The sequence below is a fragment of the Xenopus laevis genome, chromosome 1S (assembly GCF_017654675.1).
Source record: "Xenopus laevis strain J_2021 chromosome 1S, Xenopus_laevis_v10.1, whole genome shotgun sequence".
In the NCBI taxonomy this organism is placed as follows: Eukaryota; Metazoa; Chordata; class Amphibia; order Anura; family Pipidae; genus Xenopus; species Xenopus laevis.
Genome location: NC_054372.1, coordinates 25,274,302 through 25,299,128, shown reverse-complemented (window position 1 = coordinate 25,299,128; position 24,827 = coordinate 25,274,302). Strand labels below are relative to the sequence as shown.

The 24,827-nt window shown below is 41.4% G+C and overlaps 1 protein-coding gene across 1 annotated transcript; it reads left to right on the top strand.

Annotated features, from left to right (window-relative positions):
• Positions 1-1,788: 1,788 nt before the first annotated feature.
• ugdh.S (UDP-glucose 6-dehydrogenase S homeolog) lies at positions 1,789-21,360 on the top strand (the record flags this gene model as incomplete). The annotated part of the gene is given in 12 exon segments (NM_001095693.1): positions 1,789-1,811; positions 8,373-8,541; positions 10,457-10,558; positions 10,653-10,853; positions 11,618-11,815; positions 12,029-12,176; positions 13,294-13,388; positions 13,473-13,603; positions 14,227-14,360; positions 16,593-16,684; positions 18,497-18,607; positions 20,942-21,360. Coding segments are annotated over 11 exon segments (1,485 nt in total). The 3' UTR covers positions 21,053-21,360.
• Positions 21,361-24,827: the final 3,467 nt, after the last annotated feature.

Genomic DNA, 24,827 nt, shown 5'->3' with positions numbered 1-24,827 from the left:
GTTAACAGTGCTACTCAAGCAGAATTCTGCACTGAAATCCATTTCTCAAAAGAGCAAACAGATTTTTTTATATTCAATTTTGAAATCTGACATGGGGCTAGACATTTTGTCAATTTCCCAGCTGCCCCTGGTCATGTGACTTGTGCCTGCACTTTAGGAGAGAAATGCTTTCAGGCAGGCTACTGTTTTTCCTTCTCAATGTAACTGAATGTGTCTCAGTGGGACATGGGTTTTTACTATTGAGTGTTGTTCTTAGATCTACCAGGCGGCTGTTATCTTGTGTTAGGGAGCTGTTATCTGGTTACCTTCCCATTGTTCTTTTGTTTGGCTGCTGGGGGGGGGAAGGGAGGGGGTGATATCACTCCAATTTGCAGTACAGCAGTAAAGAGTGATTGAAGTTTATCAGAGAGCACAAGTCACATGACTTGGGGCAGCTGGGAAATTGACAATATGTCTAGCCCCATGTCAGATTTCAACATTGAATATAAAAAAAATCTGTTTGCTCTTTTGAGAAATGGATTTCAGTGCAGAATTATGCTGGAGCAGCACTATTAATTGATTCATTTTGAAAAAAATTTTTTTTACCCATGACAGTATCCCTTTAAATTACAGGAATCGAGCAGTAATATTTGGGCACATTAGTGAAATGATCTGCCACTTGGTCTATACTGCTGCCTGTGTGCTGAAAGTGTTAGCAACAGACACATACTAGAACGTAGTGATGCGCCGCTCTCTTTAGTTCACTGTACTGGCACGTCAGTACGTCTATTGACACCTTCAGCCCTAAAGAAGTATGTGAGATTGGTGCATCACTATGTGCCAGTACGTGTCTATTACTAACACCTTCAGCACACAGGCAGCAGTAGAGACCAAGTGGCAGATCATTTCACTAATGTGCCCAAATATTACTGCTATGGGATTCCTGATTGCACTGTGCTGGGGGGCCTCATTATTATTCATTTCATGATGGAGGCTGAGGGCCGGTGTAAATGTGAAAACGGGCCACAATTGCTCCCCGGCCCGCACTTTGGACAAGCCCGATATATACGGTAACAACGACTCGCTTCTAGGGAGGCAATGTCGGACTGGCCCACCGGGATACCATGAAAACTCCCGGTGGGCCCAGGTGTCAGTAGGCCCTTGTGTTTCTAAACATTTGGCCTATTTATGACCGTTCCTTATTTCTTTGAGGAAAAATGCTTAATAATGGGAGCATATTGTAAGTAGATATAAAAGACTAGGGGAATAAAGTGGATGAGTGAGTAGAGGAGGAATAATAGTTTGGAAAGGTCCATTGTTTAAGGTTTTCTGTTGGGCCCAAGGTCTAAGGGTTTCTGGTGGGCCTGTGGCATCCCAGTCCGACACTGTAGGGAGGGATACAGGAGGATCAGCCCTTCTAGTAAGTCGTAAAGGAAGAGGAGGGCTCCATGCGACATCTACATCCGGAGCCAGAAGCCACTTAATACGAGTGTACGGAACGCATTTTAGGACATGTTCATCCTTGACTATAACATGCGGCGAGTCTGCATACTTCTTTGTTGTGGGAGCGCACAAATGGGTGCCGTAGTAACCTGTGCTCATTCATTGCTTCAGACACCTAGTCTGGCCTCTCAGTCGTCTTCACAGAGTGCTTCCCCCATCCCTGAATGCCACATACTCAGCACGTATATCCCTGCGCCCATTCTCCACCCTACGTAATACGTCACGTAATCACACCCACTGTTCTCCCCGCCTACTGCTAACGGGTATATGGGTTCCCCCTCTTGCTGGGGGTGGTACTACTTGTATCCCAGCTACTCTGTCTCAGCAAGGTAAGTGCTTGCTACTCCCTCGTTGTGCGCTTGGCATTATGCTGCCTTCCAGCATTACCCCTCTGCCTTTACTTGGTGCTGCCGCCCAGAGTATGTTAATAGTATGTTCGGGAATGTCCGAATCCAATCAGCGGGGGAGTCTCATCTTCTGTATGAGGGGCACCTGATTATACTCCAACTCCCAGCATCCTGGGCCATTTTTCTTTGGGGCTTCAGCATCACAAGGGACCCTAGTCGATTATAAAGCACATGCTACATAGTTGTTTTTAAAGAACATTTTTATCCTAAGAGAAAATTTCATTCTAAGCAACTTTTCCGGCATTAGATTTATTTAAAATTCTTTTTTCTGTGGTTATAAAGTTGATCGTAATGTTAATTGTTGACAGCAGTACAGAACTGTTTATAGTCTCTGCACTGCCTGTTCTGACTTCTGAAACAATGTAGCACAAGCCAGCTGATTAAGAAACCTGGAGGGAAAAAAAACCTGACCTCTGCTACATTATTGCAAGATCACAACCAGGGAACAGAAAGAAACAAATATAAAATACTCTTTTGAATCACTTGATAATATGTATGCAAATGATGCTTAGAAATTGCATTTTCTTTAAAGTAAAAAAGTCCTAATAATATGTCAGGGATGTCCAAATTTGTGGCCTTTACTGTTCCTTTAAATAAATGCCCTCCCATAGGTTTTGCAGAGACAGAGGATTAATATAGTTCAATTCCCTATCCCAAAAAAAAGCCAGTTTAAAGGAACAGTAACACCAAAAATGACAGTAAGGAATGAAAATATAATGTACTGTTGTGCTGCACTGCTAAAACTGCCACGTTTGTTTCAGAAACACTACTATAGTTTATATAAACAAGCTGCTGTGTAGCCATGGGGGCAGCCATCCAAGGCTGAAAAGGGAGAAAAGGCTCAGGATACACAGTAGATAACAGATAAGCTCTGTAGTATACAATGGGATTCTTCAGACGTTATCTATTATCTGCTATGTGTCCTGTGCTTGATTGGCTGTCCCCGTGGCTAGACAGCAGCTTCTTTATATAAACTATAGTTGTATTTCTCATACAAACATGGCAGTTTTACCAGTGCAGGGCAACATTATATTATATTTTCATTCCTTTAAAACACTTTCATTTTTGTCTGTTACTGTTCCTTTAAACTGTTGTTTTTGGGATAGGGAATTGAACTATATTAACCTCTGTCTCTGCAAGACCTATGGGGGGGGAATTTATTTAAAGGAACAGTAATGCCAAAAAATGAACGTATTAAAATGTGATGTACTGTTGCCCTGCGCTAGTGACGTGTGTTTGCTTCAGAAACTTTTCTTTAGTTTTTACTATTTAGAAGGGCTGAGTCTGCAGCTTTTATTGGCCCATGTATGGCCACTGTCACACAACTCTTTTAACAATGTGTTTATCACATTTTGCTACAAAATCATTATTCATGTATTCTATGTATAATATAAATTGTTTAGATATCTCCGTGTTGGGACTTTGGCCTACAATTCTAGGTAACGTATGTCTGATCAGATCTGAACCCTCCCTTCCTTGGGTTTGTGGCACACCAAGCTTTGAATATCTGTCATTACATCACTTTACAGATATTTTTAGTGCATTTAGTGTTTTATTGTTACACCCGTCTTTTTTTGTTTTCCTTCTGTTCAGTGCAGTACTTTACACAGTGCTTGATATTCTTTTCAGTCTAAAGTAAGAATTAAGACAAAGAATCAGGGAAAAAAATTTGTGGAAACATTTCACATTATTATAGGGAGTCATAGGGACACATTTTGGGGTTCCTATCAATAAGTTAAGAATTCTTGTTTTATTCTGATAATAGTATGACTTTAAAGTATTCCGAGGGACTGTGGGGTCTGCTTTCTCTATAGCTAATAAAAAAAACCTCCTCCCCAGCTGCTCTCTTACCTGCGGCAAGGAAGGTGGACGCAAGTCAGGCGGGAGTGGGTGGGATCGATGCATGGAGTGGTCGGGACAGGCGGGAAGTAGGCAGGAGGATAGGGATTGGAGTGCGCCGGGCCCCTCTGAAGATTTTTTTGCGGGCTCAGCTCACTCTAGTTACACCATTGATGCCTACTGTAAATTGACCCACCCTTTTTGGTGCAGACCATGAAACCTTGGCTATATGGTTCTAGTATTTGCCCCCCACTAGACGGCAAGGCCTCAAAGTTCAGTTCTGCTTAAAATCTCATCTAGTAAACCTTGGGAAATGTAAAACCCATGTAAAATTCGGTTGACCCACTAGTGCATCGGGGTACCTTTACAGTCAGTAGAGGGCAAGTCAGAGTATTTTGCCCCTGCCAAGAGGAAAAACATTGAAAAAAACACTGAAAGTCTCCCCGTGTTCCACCGCCCTAAGAAAAGGGATTTTATTCTTCATTGTTTGTAACCCAGGTCATTACCATGCTCCATCACATTTTAGTAAACTGGTGCCCAAATCTTTTGCTTTTTAAACCACAGCTTTGAGACTGTCTCTGGTGAGAGGCCGTACCCATATGATTATACAAGCTGCTGAAAAAAAAGTTCAATAACTCAAAAACCACAAATAATGAGAAATGAAAGCCATTTGCAAATTGTCTCAGAATATCACTCCCTACATCATATTAACCGTTCACTCAAAAGGTGAACAACCCCTTTTGAGTAAGGACACACTGGCAGATTTGGAGAGATTAGTCGCCCCGGCGACAAATCTCCTCTTCTTCAGGGCGACGATCTCCCCGAACTACCTTCCCGCCAGCTATAATGAAAAATCGTCAGCGGGATGGCACTTGCGGCGATTCGTTTTCCAAAGTTTCCTCGTGAGGCAACTTCGGAAAACAAAGCGCAGATTTTTCATTGCAGCAGGAAGGTAGGGGAAGGCAGTTTGGGGAGATTGTCGCCCTGAAGAAGAGGCGATTTGTGCCCTTACCCTGAATGACCATGTCCTAGCCCAGTTTGGATTTTTGGAGATCCATACACCTCTGCTCTAACAAAATGACTGCAGAAGTAATTGTCCCATTTGCTTAAACCCCCCCCCCCCCAATCAGGAAGCCGTCTTTCTTGTATGTCTTGTTTATTTGTTTTTGGGAGCTTTAAACACTGAGATGGCAGCATGCCACCAGGATTCTTATTGCTTACACATTGATTAAAACATGTTTAGTTGGTTGGCACTGTTTACTTGCATTTTTATTAGTTTAGATCTTGTTCAGTGTCATGTTTCCTTCATTTCTTTAGATTCCTTTTAACCATTCTACAAAATCTGGCAAATTAAAAACCACTTCCTTGAATAGGCCCGGCTGCCTGGTGTTGGTATAAGCGCAATGCAGCTCCCAAGGGAGAAGTGTGTGTGTGTATATGAGCTTTTTGTCTCTAGTCTGGAACTCATTAGGCATAGGAGCTTGCGTAACATGTACCTACCCCCAATTCTCTTGCGTACGCTTACATTTTAGTTTAACCAGATCTTTTATATGAATTAGTCTCTGTTTTATTCTCCAGGTTTTGTGGCGTATTTAATTCGTCCCATGCCAAAAAAGCTTTAACTTTTAAAAATCTCAGTCACCAGAATTAATACAAGAATTTGCTCATAATTGGTTCTTGCCTTGAAAAAGTTTGTCTTTGTACTTCATAGATAAATCAGTATTGTGACATAAGAGCTAGAACGCATAGAAATCTCATGGGTTTTCCCTGAATGAATAATCCCCCCCCCCCCCGAATTCCAGTGTAATAGCTGCAAGCTCTAAATAGCGATTGCCACAATTTGTGCAAGGTTTTATTAAGATTGATATCAACGCAGATTTAAACGAGTTTCTAAAAATATATATATATATATATATATATATATCTCTATCTCTTACACGGTGCCAGTTGTATAAGTAAATTGCTGCCCAATCATGTCATAGTTATAAATAGGGTTGCCATCTTTGTTCAGCTAATGATCTGGTCAGGGGCCATGATGGCACTGGGACGTCAGTGATGGTGCAGTGTCGGCGGGGGTATGACATGCTGATTAGTGATTGGCTTATCTCGGTCAGTCGAGATCTTGTGGAAAACTGGGCAGACCGTATTGACCAGGGCAGCCCTTCTGTAAACTGGGCTGTCCTGGTCAAATTGGACAGGTTGCAACCCAAGTTACATACATAGTTAAATTGGGTTGAAAAAAAGTCCGTCAAGTTCAACCCCTCCAAATGGATCCCACCGTGCATACATAATAGGGTTGCGACTGGACAGGGGGCGGCTGTGATGTAGAGGGGGAGGGCCTTGAAGTTGTGTCAATCATAGGGAATCTTGTCCGGTTTTCCTAATTTGGAAAACCGGGCAGGCAGTTTTGACCTGGGCTAAATTTACATAGCAGGTGCCCCAAGGCCCACTGCCATTCCTCGCCCCTGTCCCCTCCCCTTTATTTGTGCAAATTTTCATCAGGACCTGAGCAATAGGGATTGGCGCACTCCCCTTTATTCGTATATATTTTCAGTGGGACTATTGTATCTCCTGCGGATCCCCAGTGTTTTTGAACCAATGTGGTTGTGGTTGGCAACATGCCATCGCCTAAAATCCTGCTGCCCTAAGCCCAGGCCTTGGTGGCCTTTCCACAAATCTGAGACTGGTTTTGACCCAGGCAGCTCTTCAAAAAACCGGGCTGTCCAGGTCCGTACCGGACAGGTGGCAACCCTACACATAAAATATATACACGTATCTATATTCATTGTACATTTTTAGTATCAAAATAGCCTTGGATATTATGCTTGTCCAAGAAATCATCTCACACCTTTTTTAAGACATTAACTGAATCAGCATCACAACATCACCCGGCAGTGCATTCCACAACCTCACTGTCCTGACTGTGAAGAACCCCCTACGTTGCTTCAAATGAAAGTTCTTTTCTTCTAGTCTGAAGGGGAGGCCTCTGGTACGGTGATCCTCTATCTGTCTATAATGTTCTCTTATGTAATGACATTTTCTATCCCAGTTTTCTAATCAGTTTAGTTGCATGTCTCTGCACTCTCTCCAGCTCATTAAGCAGTGAGCCTTATTGCATCTTGCATGTTAAGTGGGTTTGTTCTGATTCAGCTTTCCTTTCTATCGTCCAAGTTACTCTAAGCTACTTTTATTACCTCCCCAGCATGAGTATGAGAGCTGAATAAAACACATTCAGGTGGCAGAAAGGAAAGTACCTGCCTGTCCTTTAGCAAGTGCATGTTTGGGAATCTGTGTGCACCTTTGCTGGAGGGCGCAGAATGTGCACCTTCAAGAGCAGTGAAGTCACAGTGGGTGAAAACCGCTTTGTAGGAGGACACAGAGGCAAGCAGAAAACTGTGTGTGTACATGCTATGTTTCATATGTATTATGTTGAAAAATGGCCCAAAATGCCCTTTAAATGTTTCATATTTTTGTAAAGCTTGACAGAAATTTGTCTTTTACATGTCATCAATCCATGCAAATAACCGATTGGCTGGAGAGGGTGAACTAGGAAGTGAATGAATGTCACACACTTTAAGGCAGATCTAAACCATAAAAATTCCATATTTTATAACTGAACTTATTGCACCAGCATAAAGTTTCAGCTTGTCAATAACAGCAATGATCCAGGGCTTCAAACTTGTCACAGGGGGTCACCATCTTGGAAAGTGTCTGTGACACTCACATGCTTAGTGGGCTCTGAGCAGCTGTTGAGAAGCTTAGGGCTCGTCACTAATTATCCAGCAGAAAATGAGGTTGGTCTGTAATATAAGCTGATGCTACAGGGCTGATTATTAAATTCTGATGCTAATGGCACTGGTTTCTGTGCTGCCATGTAGAAATTATCTGTATTAATTACTAATCAGCCTTATATTGTGACATTTCTATTCTATGTGTACTGTATATTGTGAGTGGGTCCTTAAGCTCAGTAAGTGACAGCAGCACAGAGCATGTGCAGTGAATCAGCAGAAAAGAAGATGGGGAGCTACTGGGGCATCTTTGGAGACACAGATCTTTACAGCTAAAGGGCTGTGGTTGCCTTGGGCTGGTACAGAAGCCCAAACATAATGTACAACATTTCTAGCTACTTCTTTAGTTAAGCTTTAGTTTTCCTTTAAAGAGCACCCTGCTCACCATTTTGGCTAAGCTGCAAGGCAACTGTTTTACTCTAGACTGAGGCAGAGCAGAGGCAACATATTCAGTCTATAAGGCTCTCTAACTGGCTTTAAGGAAATAAGGAGCAGTTAATACTTCCTAATGAGAAGACAGGGATTTCCTGTTAATTTACATAGAAACTAAGTGGAAAATTAAGTTGACACTTCCACCTGAAGACTTGTTCTTAGAGGGACGAACACGGGAGAATTTTCTCAGGCTAAAGTTTCTGTACCTCCGTATGAGAGAATGTATGGAATAGTATTTCTTGTTTTTCAACAATTTAGCTCCTCCTGCATAGTAACCGCACATTGCTTATTGACAGGAAAAACGTGTTTAGACGTTAACTCTATGTTAAGGAAGGAAGAAGTGTGTAAATGAGCAGTGTTCAGTTACTACTGCTATAGATTCTCTGTTTACATCACATGCTCATACATTTTGCCTTTCTTGCAGATAAACCATGTTTCAGATTAAGAAGATTTGCTGCATTGGTGCAGGTTATGTTGGGGGTCCAACATGCAGCGTGATTGCCCAAATGTGTCCTGATATCAAAGTCACCGTGGTTGATGTGAATCAAGCAAGGATCAATGCATGGAATTCAGACACACTCCCAATTTATGAGGTAATGACCGTTACTTTTGTCTCTGTGCTTTGCTAAAATCTATATTGGGACTCCGGTTCAGCCCTATCCCCATATCCACCACATTTAGCTATAGCTTGCCGTTTGTACATCACCGGCTAAAGTTTCCATGTATTTATTAAGGGGCAGATTTATCAAAATGTGCGTTTAGTAAATAAAAACGCACCCACCTTCTATTCATTCCTATGGGATTTTTAGAATTGTATTTATCAATGGGTGAAATTTAGAACGCGCCATTTGATAAATACGGTTCTAAAATTCCCTTAAAAAAAAAAAAAAAAAAAAAAAAAAAAAATGAAAAAAAAATGAATAGAACGTGGTTGAGTTTTTATTTATTAAGCTCTAAACGCACATTTTTGATCTGCACTGAAGTGTGCTGTGCTGTTTATTTCTACCTTTGGTTACTGGGTCTACTAGTGTTGCCTGTGTGAGGCAACTTCGGGCGACTATAGAAAACGCATTAGCGCAGGCGACTTTTCATTGTAGCCTATGGGAAAAACGCTGAGGCATTTCGGGGAGATTGTCGCTCAGAAGATGAGGCGATTAGTCGCCAGGCGACATAATCTCCTCATGTGAACTAACCCTTACATGTGCGCATGAACTTTAGCAAACCATTATTTACTTTGTATTCTAGTTAGTGTTCTCTGTTCCACCCCCCCCCCCATCCCAAAAGCTGCAAAGAAAAAAGTTCAGAGGAATTTAAATTAAATTTATTACTCATGACTCATTTTACTGTAGAATTTCAGGCTGTTGTCACTCACTAGTGTCGATTTTACATCAAGGATAGTGAAAGCTCAAATGGAATAGCATTCACAGTGATCCCCCGTGAGGATTTTTAGGGCTGATATGATGGAATTATGTATTTCAAAAGATGAGCAAATGGTGGGGGGTAAGCAGGGCCGCTCCGGCCATGAGGCAAGGTGAGAATCTTGCCTCAGGCGGCACGGAGCGGCCAGTTACCAGGGGCGGAAAAAAGCCGCCTCTGGTAACTTTAAGAGCCGAATTTCCGTTTTTTAAAACGGAAATTCGGCTCTTCTAGCGCAGCGAGCGCAATAGCGCTCACTGCACTAGCGATGCGGCCCCTCCTCCACCCGCTCCGACGCTGGTAGTTAGAAGCGCGGAGCAGGAGGAGGGGCGGCATTGGGGCTGCTGCCTCAGGCGGCAGCAGCCCCTGAAACGTGCCTGGGGGTAAGTGGAAATAACTGGTACCTTCCTTCCAGTATTCAATGGATAAAGTACAAGAGAACTTTTTTCCACTTGCCAAAAAAGTATTGGCAAAGAGTATTTATTTAAAAAATAACACAAATTCACACCATATACCAACGTTTCGTGGGTATGTGTTACCCAATCTCTTCCTTAGGTGTAAGGCAGAGACACGCGCTGTTATTTAGGGAGATTAGTTGCCCAGCGGACGACTAATCTCCCGAACTGCCTTACTGCCGGCCCGAATGTAAATCACTGGCAGGATGGCATTCTGATCGGTTCATTTTTCCGAAGTCGCCCGAAGTTTCCTCGTAAGGCAACTTCCAGCGACCACCCAAGTGTTTCCAAGTGCCACCCCACTGTCGATTTACATTCTAGCTGGTGGGAAGGCAGTTTGAGGAGATTAGTTGCCTGAAGAAGCGATTTGTTGCTGGGTGACTAATTTCCCAAAATAGCAGCGTGTGTCTCTGCCCTAAATGACCACAAATATCCCCACATTTTTATACAAAAAGGCAATTATGTGCCTCTTTGTGTAGCCAAAGCCACCCGATTCACCTTTTTGTTTGTGGCTGTTAAACAAAATGGTCTATCACTTGCACTCAAAGTTACATATCTCCATAGACTGCATTCTAAATATCAACGTTTTATTCATATTTTGTGGTCTTTTTAATTTATTTATTTTTTTTCTTCACAGCCTGGGTTGAAAGAAGTAGTTGAGTCCTGCAGAGGCAAGAATCTGTTTTACTCTACAGATATAGACGGAGCTATACAGGAAGCTGACCTTGTGTTTATCTCTGTAAGCCTCTCTCTGACATTCTCTTGAATAGTTCCATTCATACAGTTACTCTTCTAAGATATAAGCATACAGTGAGTTCCTTGATTCATTTCAGGTCAACACTCCAACAAAAACCTACGGCATGGGAAAAGGCCGGGCAGCGGATCTTAAATATATTGAAGCCTGTGCCAGAAGGATTGTCCAAAACTCAAATGGCTACAAAATTGTAACTGAAAAGAGCACAGTGCCAGTACGAGCTGCAGAGAGCATTCGGCGGATATTTGATGCCAACACAAAGCCCGATCTAAATTTACAGGTAATAACTGACCTTTATGGGCATGTAAATTCCAATGTGTACAGTTTGAATCGTGGTCTGTTTTGTTTCTTTTAAGGAGCAAATCTTTTAAAGAAATTGTTCCGCATGAAAATAAAAGTTGGCTAAATAGATTATGTGCAAAATAAAATAAAAAACCTAATATAGTTAGCCAAAATTTTAATGTATAAAGGCTGGAGTGACTGGATGGTTTAACATAATAGCCAGAACACTACTTCCTGCTTTTCAGCTTTCTTGGTTTCCACTGATTGGTTACCAGTCAGTAACCAATCAGTGACTTGAGGGGGGAGGCACATGGGTCATAACTGTTGCTTTTGAATCTTGGATGAATGCCGACGATCAATTGCAAACTCGCTAAACAGTTATGTCCCATGTGGCCCCCCTTTAAATCACTGACTAACTCAGAGTTAGAAAAGCAGGAAGTAGTGTTCTGGCTATTATGTTAAACATCCAGTCACTCCAGCCTTTATACATTACATTTTTGGCTAAATAACTATATTAGAAACATTTTTTATTTTTCACAGCCATTTACCCAGTTTTTGTTTTTACACTGAACTGGTCCTTTAAATGTTACCAGTGTTTGCTGTTCAGTAAATGCTATAAAAGGTTTTTCTATAAAAGTGTTGCCTGTTTTCATTTTGCAGTTGCTGGGGCCACAGTGATATCTACCTGCGTTATTTTTGGGAAGAAACATTTAAAAATGTACGAAGTCTGTCTAAAACATGCACCCCTTCCTATTCTCACAGGTGCTGTCTAACCCAGAATTCCTTGCAGAGGGAACTGCTATCAAGGATCTGAAAAACCCAGACCGGGTGTTAATTGGTGGAGATGAGACACCTGAGGGTCAAAAAGCCGTGCGTGCACTATGTGACGTTTATGAGCACTGGGTACCCTCAGAAAAAATTATTACAACCAATACTTGGTCATCAGAATTATCAAAATTGGTATGAGTACTTCTAGTCTTTTCCTGTGGCTACTATTTTTTGTTTTTCTTGTCTCATACTCATATGTATTAATATGGCGTATGGGTGTAGTATATAACAGCTGTTAAATCTGTTGGAATTTGTTTAATGCTACAGTTCCTCTTTGCACAATCAGAATGTATTTTATCCTGATGCTTTTTCTAAATATTTCTCTCTTCCTACTCCTGGTTGTAGGCAGCCAATGCTTTCCTTGCCCAGAGAATCAGCAGTATTAACTCAATTAGTGCCCTTTGTGAGGCTACAGGAGCAGATGTGGAGGAAGTTGCTAGAGCTATTGGAATGGACCAAAGAATAGGAAACAAGTTCCTTAAAGCTAGTGTTGGTAAGGCAGCATTATTTACAGTCAATACATCTGTATTTATGATTAAGGGTTATGTTTGCAATATGCTCATTTCCTGAGCAAATAAGTTTAAAGGGCAATATGTGTGTGTTTTGAGCATGTTTCAGATCTGTCACTTTGAGGTTTGTAGCATGATTGACTTCTTAAAGGGATACTGTCATGGGAATCCTGGATTCGGTGCATCCCTAAAACACTAAAGGGATCCGGTCATCAGAAAACATGTTTTTTTCAAAATGAATCCGTTAATAGTGCTGCTCCAGCAGAATTCTGCACTGAAATCCATTTCTCAAAAGAGCAAACAGATTTTTTTATTTTCCATTTTAAAATCTGACATGGGGTTAGACATATTGTCAATTTCCCAGCTGCCCCAAGTCATGTGACTTGTGCTCTGATAAACTTCAATCACTCTTTACTGCTGTACTGCAAGTTGGAGCGAGATCACCCCCTCCCTCCCCCAGCAGCCAAACAAAAGAACAATGGGAAGGTAACCAGATAGCAGCTCCCTAACACAAGATAACAGCTGCCTAGTAGATCTAAGAACAGCACTCAATAGTAAAAACCCATGTCTCACTGAGACACATTCAGTTACATTGAGAAGGAAAAACAGCAGCCTGCCAGAAAGCATTTCTCTCCTAAAGTGCAGGCACAAGTCACATGACCAGGGGCAGCTGGGAAATTGACAAAATGTCTAGCCCCATGTCAGATTTCAAAATTGAATATAGAAAAAAATCTGTTTGCTCTTTTGAGAAATGGATTTCCGTGCAGAATTCTGCTGGAGTAGCACTATTAACTGATGCATTTTGAAAAAAACATGTTTTCTGATGACCGGATCCCTTTAGTGTTTTAGGGATGCACCGAATTCGGGATTCGGCTCTTTTCAGCAGGATTTGGATCCGAATCCTTATTTGCATATGCAAATTAGGGGCGGGAGGGAAATCTAAGTCACAAAACAAGGAAGTAAAAAAAAAAATAGTTTTCCCGTTTCCACCCCTAATTTGTATATAATAGTGGATTTGGTGCATCCCTAATACGTTTGGCATCTCTTTTCTGAGTATGTGGTTGTTAAAGTGGTTTCCATGTCTTGCTTGTGTTTATTTAGGATTTGGTGGTAGCTGTTTCCAAAAGGATGTCTTGAACCTGGTGTATCTGTGTGAAGTTTTGAACCTGCATGAAGTGGCAAAATACTGGCAACAGGTACAAAAGTATTGACTGATGCACCAACTTTAGTGTGAACGCAAGTAATCTCTCATCTTAAACTGTATTCTCTCCCCGTGGTAGGTTATTGATATGAACGACTATCAGAGGAGAAGGTTTACTACAAGGATTATCGATTGCCTGTTTAACACTGTCACAGACAAGAAGATTGCTCTCCTTGGTTTTGCATTTAAGAAAGACACTGGTGATACTAGGTAAACAACACTGTAACGTTTACTATCACAAATAGTTTGACAGTTGTTATGGAAATGCCAAGTTATCTGAATGATGACAGTCATATTAAGGCATGGGCCACATCAGCATTAGAGAATACTATGTAGCCTTGTGATAGGCAAGCAACACATTCTGTTGACTTTGTATGGGTTGGATAACTAGGGTTATCTAGAGTGTTTATTGCATTACAACCCACCTAGTGACACAGCAGACCTATCCATCACAGTGGATTCATCCAGGAAGAATTTGATAGGTTGCACAAAAACCATTGCATTTTAAGTTCTCACTCTGGCCAAACACTAGTTCTGACATATGGCAAGCAATGTAAATTGGCCACGGTTTCCACAGCAAGAAGCAAAATAAAAGCCTACTTTAAAAAGTACAAAACTCATGAAAAATGTGTATGTTTATGATTCCAATCTCCGCTGCTAAGTCAAGAGCTGAATTTTGTTCTATGTTTTTGTAATTCATTTATGATGCTTCCATAGCCATACCAGTTTAAAAAAAATGGCATTCTACTAATGAACCTGAATTTAATTCTATAACCATATACATTTCTTATTGCCTAATTTGTTTGCGTATCTTTTGGCTTTGTTTCCATCAGAGAATCTTCCAGTATCTATATTAGCAAATACCTCATGGATGAAGGTGCAAAGCTGCACATTTATGATCCCAAAGTTCCAAGGGAGCAAATAATAACGGACCTGTCTCAACCTGGAGTAGCAGCGGATGACAGAGGTAATACTGTACATTGGGTGTGGGTTCCAGGCATGTGTATGTCAACTTTTCTCTCTGATCAAGCTTAATATTCACCTCTTATACCAGTGATTGGTTGTTTTTAGGGATGCACCGAATCCAGGATTCGGTTCGGGATTCGGCCATTTTCAGCAGGATTCGGATTCGGCCGAATCCTTCTGCCAGGCCGAACTGAATCCTAATTTGCATATGCAAATTAGGGCCGGGGAGAGAAATCGCGAGACTTTTTGTCAGAATACAAGGAAGTAAAAAATGTTTTCCCCTTCCCACCCCTAATTTGCATATGCAAATGAGGGTTTGGTATTCGGCCGAATCTTTCGCAAAGGATTCGGGGGTTCGGCTGAATCCAAAATAGTGGATTCGGTGCATCCCTAGTTGTTTTTGTATGTAAATCTATATTTTCAGTGTATACACAAATAGAAAGTAATTGGCAAAGTCTTTATATTTCTGTTGAATTATCTGAAACCAACTGAACTGAAAAAAAGTGGAAGGTGAACAAACTCTTTAACAAAGGACTCGGTTTCTGTTTTAAATCCTTTTGTGGGTACAGTCATGAGACAGTCTGTTGTCATTTAAAATAGCAATATTTCTAAATTCTGGATATCCAGATTACAGACTGGAATTACCTTTTTATACTGCAGTTTGATAATCTTCCTTTAAGTATAAGCCCCATAAGACTGCCTCACGCCTCCCCCAAACACTTACATTCACCTGCTTGCATCTGACATCAAGGGTGAGGGCCCCGGCGACAAATCACCTCTTCTTCGGGGCGACTAATCTCCCTGAACTGCCTTCCTGCCGGCTAGAATGAAAAATCGCCAGTGGGGTGGCACTTCGTTTTCCGAAGTCACCCGAAGTTTCCTTGTGAGGCGACTTCGAAGTGCTCAGAGTGCCATCCCACTGGTGAATTAGATCCTAGCCGGCAGGAAGGCAATTCGGGGAGAAGAGTCACACAAAGAAGAGTCTATTTGTTGCCGGGCGACTAAATCTCCCAGAATCTCAACCAGGGGCGTAACTATAGAGGAAGCAGACCCTGCGGCTGCAGGGGGGGGGCAGGAGGTATAGTGGCCCCATGAGGCCCTAATTCATATACAATTTCAATAAATATTGGAGAAACAAGTCAACCTCTAAACATTTTGGGGGCCTGAAAAATAATTTGCTGTGGGGCCCAGTAATATCTAGTTACGCCACTGATCTCAACGTGTATCTCTGCCCTAAATGTCAGATGCCTCACAAGGAAACTTCAGGCGACAAACTATTATGAAATAGGTCAGTGAAAGACTCCTGCTTGCATATTGTATATATGTACTTTGAAGATAAATGGCATATGTTTTTTTTAGTCCCCCGTGTGAAATGTTACAACATTTTGAAGGATGTCAGGGCCTGGCACATCAAAGGTTCTATAAAACCTGCTTTTCCACTAATATATATATACACATACAAGAAATCTCCCACAGAAAATACAGGGATTAACGCAGTCACCAGATAAGAAAAGAACTGTGCAAATATAACCTGTATGTATCTGCCCATAATATCTTTATGGTACCTTAACTGTTTACAGGGCGGACACAGGAGTAAAGTCCCAGGGCTTTAGGGTAGAGGCAGACAATGCTATTTGGGGGAGATTAGTCGCCCAGTGACAAATCACCTCTTCTGGCGACTAATCATCCCCACAAAGCCTTCCCGCCGGGATGGCACTGGGAGCGCTTAAGTTTTCCCGAGTTGCCCGAAGTTTCCTCGTGAGGCAAGTTTGTGCGACTTTGGAAAACAAAGCACTCAGAGTGCCATCCCACTGGCGATTTAGATTCTAGCCGGCGGGGAGGCAGTTGGCCCCAAGAAGAAGAGGTGATTTGTCGTGTGGTGACTAATCTACCCGAATCTCCACGTGTGTTTCTACCCTTAACAGCAACCATTTAATCCATTCTCCTCTTTATAAAATGATAAATTTAAAAAAAAATTAACTTGTGTTGTAACCCCACCCAGCCACCCATTATTTGAATAACTACATTTGAAAAAAGTGACATTTCACATTCTTTCACGTCTTGCTTTTCTGGTTTTTCCACATTGGAGCAGCATATTTGTGTAAATCATACCCCAAAGATAAAAGCAAACTGGTCATAAGGAAAAATGACCTGCCCAGCGGGTATACTAGTTTCACGCTTTCTCTTGCCCTCAGAGGGTTAACTTAAGATGTATATTTTTCTCTACCTGCAGTGTCCCAGCTGGTTCACATTTCTACGGATTTATATGAAGCCTGTGAGAATGCTCATGCTATGGTTATCTGCACCGAATGGGATATGTTTAAGGTAAGCTTGGGGTTTCTAACACACGTCTAGCACATTGCCAAAGCTTGGAGCAGCCTGGTTCTGTCCCATATACATTTCCATGTACTGCAGGCTTGTCCAAAGTGCGGCCTGGGGGCCAATGCGGCCCTTTTTCAAATTTACACCGGCCCTCAGCCTCCATCATGAAATGAATAATAATGAGGCCCCCCAGCACAGAGCGATCAGGAATCCCATAGCAGTAATATTTGGGCACATTAGTGAAATGATCTGCCACTTGGTCTATACTGCTGCCTGTTTGCTAAAGTATGGTGTCACTACGTTCCAGTACGTGTCTATTACTAACACCTACAGCAAACAGGCAGCAGTATAGACCAAGTGGCAGATCATTTCACTAATGTGCCCAAATATTACTGCTATGATTACTCGATTCCTGTAATTTAATGTTAATGGTTCAAAGAATGTCGGGCTGAATGGTCGGCCCCCACCCATTTTCACCTCACCAAATCTGGCCCTCGTTGCAAAAAGTTTGGGCACCCCTGATGTACTGTATGAACACATCGCTGGCAGTCAAATGATCTTTCTGGCACTACAGAGCTGGTAACTACTTGACCATATATACTCATCACACTATACATGCTCTATATCCAGTGTAATGAAGTGGCTGATTCTATGTACAGATTTGCAACTATTTATATTGTAATCGTTGCAGTCATCCAGGGCAGAACAAAGTTCATAGCTGAACTTTAAAGAAGGAAAGGTTCAAACTAAGTAAGCTTTATCAGAAAGGTCTATATAAATACACCAGTAAACCCTCAAAGTAATGCTGTTCTGAGTCAAAAGAAACACAGCATTTCTTTCCTTCTAATGTGTTCACATGGGCTTCTGTATCAGACTTCCTGTTTTTAGCTTGAACCTCCAGGGCTTGGGCTTGAGCATGCTCAGTTTGCTCCTCTCCCTCTCCCCTGCTCCCCACCCTGTTGTAATCTGAGCCCAGAGCTATGAGTGAACAGGGGAAGACTCAGGCAGGAAGTGATGTCACACCAAGCTAATATGGCAGCTGCTATCCTAAACGAACAGCGTTTCTAGAGCTGTTTTTAAGCTAGGCTTTCCAGGAGAACAAATCGACATTCTCTAAATGTCATACTCCTTGTCCTATATGCTGGGTCAGCCCCACAATTTGGAACATCTACCTTGTGCACATAAAAGGCTCGATCAAATGCTAAGCAGTAATACATATGGAGTTAGTAGGTGCATTGCAAATATATGCTTGTGAAATTGTATTTGCTCTTTAAACATATCCTTTGACATCTGCCAAGCTTTTTTTTTTTTTTTTTTTTTTTTTAAACATATTAACAAATCCTTATGTGCTTGAATGTGCTCACCTATTGACTCATATCCTTATACTTTCAGTTCCTTTCTGCATTTTTTTAAAATGCTTCTGGAGTATAATGAATGCATATACACTGTGTACCAATACCGTAGACTGGGAGAAAAAAATAAATCAAATCTATACAACAGGCATGGTCATCCTGTGGCCATTAGAAAAAAAAATTCGGGCATATACACATCGGGCTGCTTCCTTCCTGTATTTATTAAAACCTACCCATAACATAAGATTTTGGAGCACGGTCCCCTCGCTGCGGTGCAAAAGTGTGCAGTTTACCCAAGACTTGTATTTGGATTCCATTTCAATAAATATTGAGCAGTAGATTATCTTCTGCCTGATAGATTTGGATCCACAAAGCAATGTTGAAGGAGGGAGTTCCCAGCTATAGAGGCACAGCTTGCTCCTAGTTGCAAAGTCTGATGCACTGAGCATTTCTTGTCTTGTAGGAGCTGGACTTTAATAGAATCCACAGAATGATGTTGAAGCCAGCATTTATTTTTGATGGGAGACGTGTTCTTGATGAACTTCATGGCGAGCTGCAAAATATTGGCTTTCAGGTAAGTGAGCTTCCTAATTACATAACTTGTCAAGATCAATAGTAATGTGGCCACACGAGGTTTGCGCACACTATGTACATTTGTCACTTTTGGGGGGAGTAGGCCTTATTCATGCACTGAATCAGCTCCTCAGTTGGCCTAGTGTTCTGTTTTGGCCCCCAACTTTAGTACAAGAAGCTGTTTGGCTAAAATGATTTTATAGGTGGAAACTGACTGTGTGTGTCCATTGTAGATGTTTACAAAAGGAGTAGAAGTTTCAGGTAGTTGGACCATGGTCTCCCTGAGGGATAGTGATGTAGTTAATGTAAAGTTCCGTGCACCCTGTAATGTCAACTCAAGCAGACTAATTGTGCAATGAGAGTGATTATAAAAAGGAAGGTCGGTAATCATCACGATGAGTGTATTCCAGTGATCAGTTTGTCTGAGTTTGCAGGATTTCTGTGCAATTTGTATAAGATTTCACATGATGAACAGTGAAATGGGAAACCCAACCTGGTTAGGGTGAGATGGGCTGAAAGGAGCCAAAAAGCCCTTCACAAACAATGACATGCAAAGTGAAGCCTTGTGAAATCAGAAGGTATTTACTTGTCTCATGCCATACACAAAGCACTGCCTAAATACCAAAAATGAAAATTTTGATTTTGCCATAAGGCATCATTGGCGGAGACATGCGAATTGGCTCCTTTCAGCCCATCTCACCCTAACCAGGTTCGGTTTCCCATTTCGCTACTCTCCAAGTCCTACCCCTCAGAAGTCATGTTCCAATATCTTTCACTGATGAAATCTAACAAGATGGAAACGGGCTGGCTGCAAGTTTGGATATTTGGCTTTGAACCATTAGGCTGTATCTGTGCTATAAAACCAGCGGTTCTGGATGCATAGTTGGACAAAGGGACATAAAGGAGTGATTTGTATGTCTCCGCCCATGATGCCTTATGGGAGAATCAAAACTCTCATTTTTGGTATTTAGGCAGTGCTGTGTGTATGGTATTAGACTAGTAAATACCTTCTGATTTCAGAAGGCTTCACTTTGCACATGATGAACCATGAAATCCTTCGTGTGTTGGGAGGATAAGTATCCAGCAGACACATGAGTTTGCCTGTGCAGACATGATCTAATGAGCACTTTCCCCAACAAGGGGAACAGATGAAGACATATTCGCTTCATCAGTGTGATGTCTGAGGAACAGATCACAACCCTTTCCTGGAAATTTTGGGTGGAATCTTAAAAACTGTTTGTTAATACTTAAACATTTCCTATTTGTATTCGTCATTCTAGGGTATGAATCATGGAAATGTAATAGTCATATTAAAATGGATCTGTATCTGCAACCCTGTGACATAGATAGATATAGATAGATAGATGGATAGATATAGCTAGCTAGCTAGATAGATAGATAGATATAGAGATATACAATATTGTTGCTCCACCAGCATTTATTAGCTATTTGGTGGAGTCATGGCCTAATCATTCTAATCACTAATAAGAAATGCAGCCAAATGGAACATTACCTCAGTGATTTTTATTTTAATAAATCGGTAATGGGTGACTATTTTGTTTTACCATTACTACCTTCCTTACATACCCCCTGAAGTCAGGAAAAAAACAAGCTGTTGTCTGTGTCTCAGGCTTACAAATAAGGGGGAGTTTACAGAGGATCAGTGACTTTAAAAAGGGATAGACAAGCAGATTTTTGACTGACTTGGCCAACAGATTGTTGATCCAAATTACGCTGATGCTATTTTTTTTGGTCCTCGGCCAGAGCAGCGATCGTACCCAAATGCTGGCCTATGCATTCCACATTAACTTGCATGTGAGCTCTTTGCGTGACTTTATTTATTTATTTCTAACCTGCCCAACAGAGGTATGGCTGATTTTCAACCAAATATCAGTTGGGCAGGCCAACGGGAGGCTCCTAAACCTGAGACAATAAGCTGCCAACTCATTTAGAAAGGGCTAAGTACACGGATTTTTAGTGGCACATGTATATGTGCGCAGCTATACGAGCTGATTCCAGCAGTTTGCAGTACCACCACTGACAAAAAATGGTTGATTTGTTTTGAGCAGGAAATTGCACAAATTAACCATTTATATTTTCAAACTACAAGAAGAAAATTAAACAATCCCTACAATTTGGGAGCATGTTTAAACTATCGATATTTGCCCTTTCATTTTTTTTTTTTTAATCTCCTTTGCTCCTGCTTGTTGGAATAAAGTGTCTTGTGTCTTTGAATATCCAATGCACAATCATCCCTGCTAAATGAATTGGTAAAAATGACTGTATTCTGAACAAAGGGAATTTTATGCTACAACTATGTTTGTTTTTTTTATAGGTGGAAACCATTGGGAAAAAAGTTGCTTCCAAGAGGATCCCATTTACGCCTACAGCAGATATTCCCAAATTCAGTTTGCAAGACCTGCCTCATAAGAAACAAAGAGTTTAACTGCCACTGAAGAGCCAGAGATGGGGAAATAAAAGCATAAAACGGTTTGACCCCTTTAACTCTGGGGAGGGTACCCAGAACAAAGCACACGATTGGTTAAATGTTAACACTCTGAGCTTTCAGCTACTGCTGCCTAAAATCCCTTGCTGTTTTATTGGCCAGAGAACATTTTGCAACATGATCAAATATGGCTTCAACTTCACAAGCTAATTTATTTATACATAAATCTTTTTCAAGCTACATTTAAACATTCTTGGGAAGTGGCTTAACATTTTTATAAAGACCAAATAAAAGAATGTAACAATTTATTCTAATTCATTTTTGAAAAGAGGGGGGAAAAAACCCCCAAAGTGGGATAAGGCAGTAAAATCACAGAGCAATGACGGGTACATGGTCATCTAATGCTCTTGCACCACAACAAATTATATTCATTGTTTATTCCAGTTACTTTTATATGAGCTTGTTTATAGAATAATCTTGGTAAAGTTTTTTTTTTTTTTTTGTACCCTTTTTCTATTTTTATAATCTTAAAATTGATTCCACAAGCCTAGTTGGAGGTGGTAAAAGTCTCCACACTGACAGGCTGCTGCTGCAAGTTATATAGTATGTACAGATCTCTATAGTGATGCTGAAGAAGTTGGCATTAATATGCATGTATAGGGATTATAATAATATACCGTATATACTCGAGTATAAGCTGAGTTTTTCAGCCCCCAAAATATGCTGAAAAACTCTACCTCGGCTTATACTCGGGTCAAGCGCAAAAACGGTTGCCGGCGTCCAAGAATATTCGCTGGCGTCCAAGAATGGTCGCCGGCACCTCCAATGGGAGCAGAAACCCTCAATTTTTTGATTGAAACTTACCAGAAGCTGCTGCATTTCTCACCCTAGGCTTTCCCAGTTTTTGGAGGTAAAATTAGGTGCCTCGGTTTATACTCGAGTATATACGGTAGCACGTTTCATCAGTAAGTGTCATTTTCATCTTCTATTGCAAGCTGATCAGCAGTGCAAATAGCATAAGAGCTCTTACACACGGGCGGTTGCTCCTCTGCGTTGCGCCTTCAGCTGCAGGTGAAATGCAACATGCTGCGTCCCACCTGCGTTTGTCGCTTACATGCGTCTGTGTGAGTACAGCCCCCTTGACAATAATAGAGTGCATCTACTCCTGCGCTCCCCTGCAGCTGAAGGAAAGGAAGCGCAACGCAGGGGAGCACAGGAAAAACCGCCTGTGTGTGGGAGCCATTAGAAATAGCAAATGGGTGAATAACTTCTTGCATTAAAGTAAACGGATGCATTTCATTTGGGCATTGTCCTCTCAGGGATAGTCAACCTGTAGCTCTACATTTTCTGCACCCCAGACAGTATCTCAAAGGCAGCAGTTTGTGCTTTGACTTGGCCCCAGGTATTGCTTATTTAAAAGTAACATTGGGAGGCACATTTACCAAGGGTCAGATATAGAATTCATGTGTTTTTAAAAACTACCCTAAACTCCCATAAATTCGAAATTTGACCAATCGGAATTTATTAATAAGCTTTTAAAACTCTGGTGAATTGAATCGACCTGAAAACTCGAATCAAATTAAAAAAACTCGAATGTTAGGAAGGCTGCAAACGACTCCAAACTGATCCCGGGACCTCTCCCATTGACTTAAACAGCAATTCAGCAGGTTTACCTTGGCGAATATGAGGTTTTTATAGGAGAAGGAAAGCTACAGAGGCATTTTATTGCCAATAGATTAGCTGCAATAGTGCAAGCTAGAATGCTATATTTATTTTGTGGAATGTTTTACCATACCTGAGTAAACAGCTCTAGAAACTCTCTGTTTGTTTAGGATAGGAGCTGCAGTATTAGCTTGGTGTGACATCACTTCCTGCCCGAGTCTCTCCCTGCTCTGGGCTCAGATTACAGTAGAGAAGGGAGGGGTGGGGGGAGAGGAGCAAACTGAACATGCTCACACCCGGGGCAAGGAGGTTTAAGCTAAAAACAGGAAGTCTGATACAGAAGCCCATGTGTACACAATAGAAGGAAAGAAATGCAGTGTTTCTTTTGACAGAGGTCTCGGAGCAGCATTACTTTGAGGGTTTTACTGGTGTATTTAGATGATAATTTCTGATAAGGCTTACTTAGTTTTAACCTTTCCTTCTCCTTTAAAAGGCCAGAGTTAATTCTAAAAAATCTAATTCGAATTGAATTTAAATAACTCCCTAGTCGAATTTGATAGCTTTGATTATAAAAAAAAAAAAATAGAATTTTCAATTCGACCCTTGATAAAATTGCATAGTTACTATGAGATACAGGAGGAGTTCATAGTCAGTGACATGAAGATGCAAACATAGAATCCAGTATTATTGCCCTACATAAAAAGAAGCTTTGGCTGCTGTGTACGATGCACTGCCAGAAAACCCATCACTAAATGGCACTTCAGCCTCAATGTTCACTTGATATTCATTCTTATGTTAGAGCAGAAACTTGGTACGGCTGGCACTAGTCCTCATGTTGAAGGGATGAGCTGATAATGTGGTATTCCTACTTGGCCGCTAAATTCAAGGAGACACCTTGAATCCTGTACTTTTTTTAAATATGTAATTGATAACCCATACTGGAATGAAGTACCCTTGGCTTCCACATATTAAGACTCTTGAGGCCAACTACTATGGCTCAGATGCACTTAAAAAAGTAGACAATTTGGTTCACATTTTATGTTCGAAAAAAAAATACAATTAACTCAATGCAATTGAAATGCAATATGTACAAATAAAGAATTTCATATGTCACTTTTGTGTGTAATTTGTTATTCTGAGAGGGTTTTTGTTCTAATAGAATTGTAAATATGGAGATCAAATTGCAATTGTGCCTATGTCTGCCGGGGCAATGGGCACTGACAGAAGTCGGTGGTGTAACTAGTGCCCCCCCCCCAGCAAAAATATCTTCAGGGGGGGCAGACACCCTAATCCCCCAACCTCCTCTCTGAATCTGCTACTCCCTCCCCTGTGCCAGAATTTCCTGGCCCCCTGCATCCCCCCTTCCCTACAGCATTAACAGAGACACACGTGGAGATTCGGGTAGATTGTCGCCCAGCCACAAATCACCTCTTCTTCGGGCGACTAATCTACTCGAACTGCCTTCCCATTGGCTAGAATGTAAATTGTCGGTGGGATGGCACTCGGAGCTCTTCGTTTTCCAAAGTCGCCCCACGAGGAAACTTTGGGCGACTTCAGAAAACAAAGCGTTCCGGGTGCCATCCCTCCCGGCGATTTAGATTCTAGCCGGCCAGTGCAGATCATCGGTGCTGGAGCACAGAGCAGATCCAGTTTTCTCAGCTTGCAAGAGAAAAAAATTTGCGGGGTGAACATATAATCATTCCAGTTAGAACAGGAATTTTCTAATTCCTCTAATCCCTGCTTTCAATTTGCATAGCAGATTCATGATTCAGAATGGGTGTTCTCAGTGCAGCCCCTGAACTCAACACTGCACAGAACAGAATTTGTTTGACAATATTTCTGCCCACATTTGTCAACTTTTTGAGTTGTTAAGGCTTTATTTTGTTGGTTAAAGACACAGAATCCATCCTCGGCTTCCACTGGGCTGTAGTTGGACATATTGTCTACTGGGGTTAAAGGAGAACCAAACCCTTTATATTAAAATCCCCTACCCTACACAGACCCCCCCCCCCAGCCTAGATGTTACCCTTCGTAAATACCAAACTCTTTACATACCCCTCGTTGCAGATCTGGGCATGTATTTCCATGTATTACCACATATTTCCACGTATGG